The 6,155-nt window shown below is 44.6% G+C and overlaps 1 protein-coding gene across 1 annotated transcript in view; it reads left to right on the forward strand.

Moving 5' to 3' along the window:
- Rragd (Ras related GTP binding D) overlaps positions 1–6,155 on the forward strand; it is a 27,577-nt gene that overhangs the window by 17,953 nt on the left and 3,469 nt on the right. Inside the window, exon 5 of the mRNA XM_021222286.2 lies at positions 3,753–3,901. Coding sequence (XP_021077945.1) covers positions 3,753–3,901 — 149 coding nt within the window. The remainder of the gene's footprint in view (positions 1–3,752; positions 3,902–6,155) is intronic.

The following is a 6,155-nucleotide window of genomic DNA, read 5'->3' on the forward strand; positions in this document are numbered from 1 at the left end:
TCCCTCCCTCCCCCTCTTTCTTTCTTTGTAGGTTTTTTGTTTGTTTTTCATTTTTAGAGTCAGGGTTTTTCTGTTTAGCCCTGGCTGTCCTGTAGATCAGGCAAGATTCAAACTCAAAGACCTCCTCCTGCCTCTTCCTCCCAAGTAGCAGGATCCTAGTCGTGCGGCACCACTACCCAGCTGGGCGTTTCCTTAATTAGTGTTTGATGTGGGAGGGCCCAGCCCAGTGTGAGTCCCTGCCCTGACCTCTTTTCATAAAGAACAGTGATATGGAAGTGCAAACCGAATAGGCCCTTTCCTCAGGTTGCTTTGGTCATGTGTCTGATCACATTAGTCGAAACCCTGACTAAGACACTCAGCTTGTTGAGGCAGCTGTGAGCCTGCTCAGGTAACTAGCAAGATGTGTGAGAGCCCTTGTAGGCGGCCCAGGAAGCAGGTGGCCTTGGGATAGAGGTCTTACTGCCCTCTCAGCTTAGGTTTGCAGGACTCTCCCAGCCGTGGGTTCTGCAGCGTTGTCAGCTTGGCACACAGGTAAACATACACACTCACATTCACGTGTAACACACGCTCCACTTTCCACTTTCCACGTTCGTGTGTTTTCATTGCTTGTCGATGAGAAAGTGAACTCCACAACCATTTTAGTTACAAAACGTCACAAATTTCTGCTCGTAATTCTTTTGGTTCTCGTATTTTGTTTGATGGTTTCCTTTGTTGTGGTTGTAAAAGCAACACCTATTTATGACAAGCATAAAAAATAAACTAGTTTGGGATCGGGGGTTGGAGCTCAGGGATGTTCACTCTCCCAGCCTCCCTGAAGCCTGGGTTAGACCTAAACTAAAAACAAAAGCCAAGACAGCTCCGTATAGCCTTGCTGTCTAGAGGCAGCCTCTGTTTGTACTTTTAGAAACTTTATTTAATGCTTTGTCTGCATGTATGTGTATGCACTCTGTGCATGCCTGGTACCCTCAGAGTTTAGATGAGGGTTGTTGGGTCTCTTGGAACTGGAGTTTCTGATGGCCATGAGCCTCCATGTGGGTGCTGGAACCCAAACCTTAGTCCTTAGAGTCAGTGCCCTGAACTGCTGAGTCAGCTCTTAGCCCAGCTGTTTCCATTCCTATGGACTTTATTTTTATTTCTGTTTGTAGTTCTTAGAATAATGATATCACTACGATTAATTTTTTCTTTTCTTTCTTTTTTAAGATTTATTTATTTCATTTATATGAGCACACTGTAGCTGTCTTCAGACACACCAGAAGAGGGCACCAGATCTCATTACAGATGGTTGTAAGCCACCATGTGGTTGCTGGGAATTGAACTCAGGACCTCTGGAAGAGCATTCAGTGCTCTTAACTGTTAACCGCTGAGCCATCTCTCCAGCCCACAAATAATTTTATATTTTGCCATTTTTCCATGTAATGTCATCTGAGAACTTACCCATGCTATTAGTATTAGTATTATTTAGTCACAAGCAATATTTAGCATCTATATATTCAAATATATCTACTTGAAGAAATTTTAACACAGCCTTTTTTGGGGTGGTAGATTAAAAAGTTTGTGTTTCCACTTATTTTTCTTAGAGAATTACTTAGCAAGAGAAATTCTGTGTTAAAATATATAGCTAGGTCCAGTATGTGGTATGTGTCTGTAACCCCAGCTGTCAGGAGATTGGCTGAGGCTGAAAGAGTTCAAAGCCATATGGGCAACATAGCAAGATCCCATCTCAATATAAATAAGCAATGTCTGAAATAGTGTGTGGAAATTAGTGTTTTTTAAATTCACGTGTTAGGGATTTATCGCTGTGAAAAGACACCACGACCATGGCAGCTCTTATAAGGGACACAGTTAATTGGGGCTTGCTTACAGGATCAGAGGTTTAACGTCTGTCACCACTATGGCAGGAAGCATGGCGGCATGCAGGCAGATGTGGTGCAGGAGAAGAAGCGGAGAGTTCTGTCTTGATCTGCAGGCAGCAGGAGACTGCAACACTAAAAATCTCAAAGCCCGATTCCACACTGACATACCGCCTCCAACAAGGCCACACCTTCTAATATTGCCACTCCCTAGGCCCAGAATTCACACTCAGGAGTCTGTGTCATTCTTATTCAAACCACCACAACACTGGGAGGTTTCGTTAGAGCTGGCTGGGGCTACAGCTCTGTGACAGACACCTTCCCTAGCATGCACAGGGTCCAAATTCAAATCCTAGTATGGGAGGTGGTTTTGAATCTTTGACAGGTTATAGTGGGTTCATTGCTTGCTTTCAAAAACTTAACTTCCATAATTTTTTTAAAATTTGAGGACCATTTTATTAGAGTTTGAAAGTAAAACAGGCGGATTTCTGAGTTCGAGGCCAGCCTGGTTTACAAAGTGAGTTCCAGGACAGCCAGGGCTATACAGCGAGACCCTGTCTCGAAAAACCAAAAACAACAACAGCAACAGCAACAAAAGAAAGTAAAACAGGACATGCGAGTGGTAGGTCTTGGCAGTTTCCTGGAGGAAGGAGCCGGCTAGAGGGGACATACCTTTTTCAATTAGGGTCCAAGAAGCCTGCCATGTTCTGTCACAGGGGAGGTCAGCAAGTAGGTGCTTGGCAGAGGGGAGGGGATCCAGAGAGAGTGACAGCACCCAGGGTGTCACGGAGAGCAAGAGCGTGCAGGCTAGGAACTGGCAGGAGAGCAGTGCAGTGTGCTCTGGCTTTTTAAAATCCGTTTTCCTTTCTTTTTTTGAGATAAGATCTTGTTATATTGTCTGCTGCCATTGAATGGCTGGGCTCGCACAGTTGAAACTTAAACTACTTTTAAGTATGTAGATACCAGTTTAAAGTACTTTTCTAAGCTAAAATGCCCACACGGGCTCCTCATTATTTTGAGTTTACCCCCCCCCCCCCAAGCCTCCCACCCTTTTTATTTTTGCAAGATTAAAACATCGGCGTTGATATTTATTATAATTAGATTTTAGATTCCAGTTTACCTCTGTCATTAACTTTGCTCAAGTTGTTGTTGTTGTTATTATTATTATTGTTAGCTGGCTTACCTTTCCCCAGTCTCTGTCTGGCTTAGAGGATTTTTCTGACAGCTCGTGTGTGCTCAGAACTAAGTAGGGTCAGCTGTTTATTACACAGTAATTTTTGGGTGAAATTGATAAGGTTTAGAGTAACTCCAACTGAGTCAAATTTCTAGACACTTATTCATGAATTTGAACAATAGACTAGAAAAGGTACCTAGTTTCGGATAAAGAGAAAAGGTTCAAAGACACTCTTTATGAGGGAAGGATTCAAAACCAGTCACACTAGTGTCTTCGGTGGGTCCTGTTTTGGTCCCTCAGGCTGGGATGTTAGCGTTGCCTGCCTTTTGCCTGTCCCATCTCGGCATTTGCCTCTCCTATTGGTCTGGACTCTTTGGAAGTCTTTGACCTTGCTTGTGGCAGCCTCACTGTTGTGTCACAACAAGGTGCCTTTGGCTTTGGAGGGACGAGAACTCGACTCTACCTCCACTTGTGCCCCTCGGGCATCTTGAGTGTTGCCTGGTGGTCATAGTAACCACTCTGTGTTGGTAAGGGACGGAGTCACCTGTGTCTGTCCTAAGGAACTGCACATGCCTTATTGGGCATTTGATTTGTTGCAAATAAATGTCTTATTAGGGTGACTGTTTTCTGTGTGTTTTGGGGGGGGTGGGGACAGTTGTTTTCTCTGGGTTCCCATTCATAGTTCTTCCTTGAAGGTCAAATACATTTTGGTTTTTGTTTCCATTTAGTCTCAAAGAAGATGGAGAAGGAGCCCCGTATGACAAGGACTCGACAGCCATTATAAAGCTGAATAACACAACAGTCCTCTATTTAAAAGAGGTCACAAAGTTCTTGGCGCTCGTTTGCTTCGTCAGAGAGGAGAGCTTTGAAAGAAAAGGTAATTTTTGGTGGGGTTTAAAAGGATCGCCTCAGTTCATACCGCCTCTGTCGCCCGTTGAATGTGTGTAGACAGGCGGATGCCCTGGAAGCCTCAGCTTTAGTTAGGTGGCCCTTGATGGGCAGGCCCGAGGCATGCCCTGCATGAATGGGTATCTGGACCTGTCTGTCCCCTAGGTGTGCGGTCATGATTGGGTTGAGGTGGCAGGAGAACCAGAATCTTCCCTGTTACCCGGCTATTGCAGGAACAGGATTTCTTAGCCCGTGCTGCCGGTTGGGGTTTGCGCCTGGGTCACACAGAAGGTGTTAGGCCAGCCATGTGATCATTGTTCTCCTGATCAAGGAAGCAGTAGCTGCCGATGTCATTTGCCTTCTGCTTAGTATTCACATACTCTTAAGTCCTGGAAGAACAGGGATGGCGACCCACAGAGTGAAGGTGTGACTGATTCTTGATGACACCGTCCTGTAAGGGTCAAATTAGTTGTTGGTGATGGGTGTGAGTGTATGTTTTAAGCAAAAGCAATTGATTTTTTTTTCCCCTTTATTTTGTGAATGATTCGTGTGTGGCTAGGGCTGGGTACTGGTAGCCAGGGTGTAGTTTACTACTGCTTACAGGTCTGGGGTGGCTCAGGGCTTGTCCAGATGGTCAGACACCTGGCCTCTATCACTAGTGCTACATAAGCAAAGCTAACCCACAGTGGGGAGCAAAGGCCGGCCGGTGGAAGGCAGTGGGAACAGACGCTAGAATGGCTTCCGTTATCCTGTGTTCAATAACGCTCATGATGACGGTTTTAATGTTAAGGAACACCGCTGATTAAAGGGTACACGCCTTTAATCCCAGCACTTGGGAGGCAGAGACAAGTGGAGCTCTGTGACTTCGAGGCCAGCCTGGTCTACAGGGCTAGTTCCAGGTCAGTCAAGGCAACATAAATAAACCCTGTCTTGAAAAACCAAAATAAATAAATAAAATAAAAATAAGGAAAATATAAAGGACAAAATGAAACTTTACATCTCAGGAAAGTCATGTTACATCTCTGAGACTTTTTTTTTTTTTTTTTTTTTTTTAAGACAGGGTTTCTCTGTATAGCCCTGGCTATCCTGGAACTCACTTTGTAGACCAGGCTGGCCTCGAACTCAGAAATCCACCCGCCTCTGCCTCCCGAGTGCTGGGACTAAAGGCGTGCGCCACCACGCCCGGCGTCTGAGACTTTTTTCTTGCAATCTTTTCCTCTCTTCATCCCCTCGCTCACACTGTTGGAGTAGTTTTAGAGCTCTGTTCCTCAGATTTACTGTAACAAAGGTGTTCTCTCCCTCTGTAGTATATGCGTGTCTCCTATGTGGTGTATTCTTGTGTTATGTGTGGTGTATGTGTGTCTCGTATGCAGTATATACGTGTATCGTATGTAGTATATTCATATGTGATATATGTGTGTCTTGTATGTTGTGTATGAGTATGCTATATGCAGTACAGGCATGTGTTGTGTATGTGTCGGGGGCCAGCCCCGGTGTGGTCTTTTCTGTTGTGGGTTCCTCTTGAGGCAGCAGGGGGGAAGAGTGTAGATGGAGGAGACTTGCCTTACGGGATACCTAGGGTGGCTGTATAATGATGAGAAGTTTACATCTAAGTCTAAGTTAGCTGCTGTAGCTGACCTGCCTTCTGCGTTTCTCTGAGGCCAGAAACTGTCTCTTGGCACCACTTAGCACCTCATGCTAAAACAGCCAGGGATTAGTAAAGCAGCTTTTGTTCTATCTCAGCAGGAATGACATGGCTCCAACTTTCAGCCTGCTACTTGAAGTCACAGGAAGAAAAAGGAACACTTTGGTTTGTTTGTTTTTTTCACTTTTCACATTTTTTTTTTCTGAATTTAGTAGGTTCATCTGCTAAGGTTGTTTGTTTGTTTTTGTTTTGTTGTTGTTGTTTTGTTTGTTTTGTACTGGGAAAAGCAATGCCTCAGCCCTTAACTGACAGAATAACCCAGATCACTGGATTCTTTAAAGCCTTTGTCTCTTGATCTGTAAAGTGAGATAATATTTTTTTTATTAGATATTTTCTTTATTTACATTTCAAATGCTATCCCGAGAGTTCCTTATACCCTCCCCTCACCCTGCTCCCCTACCCACACACTCCCACTTCATGGCCCTGGCCTTCCCCTGTACTGGGTCATATAAAGTTTGCAAGACCAAGGGGCCTCTCTTCCCAATGATGGCCGATTAGGCCATCTTCTGCTACATATGCAGCTAGAGACACGAGCTCT

Source organism: Mus pahari, chromosome 22, assembly GCF_900095145.1.
Source record: "Mus pahari chromosome 22, PAHARI_EIJ_v1.1, whole genome shotgun sequence".
In the NCBI taxonomy this organism is placed as follows: domain Eukaryota; kingdom Metazoa; phylum Chordata; class Mammalia; order Rodentia; family Muridae; genus Mus; species Mus pahari.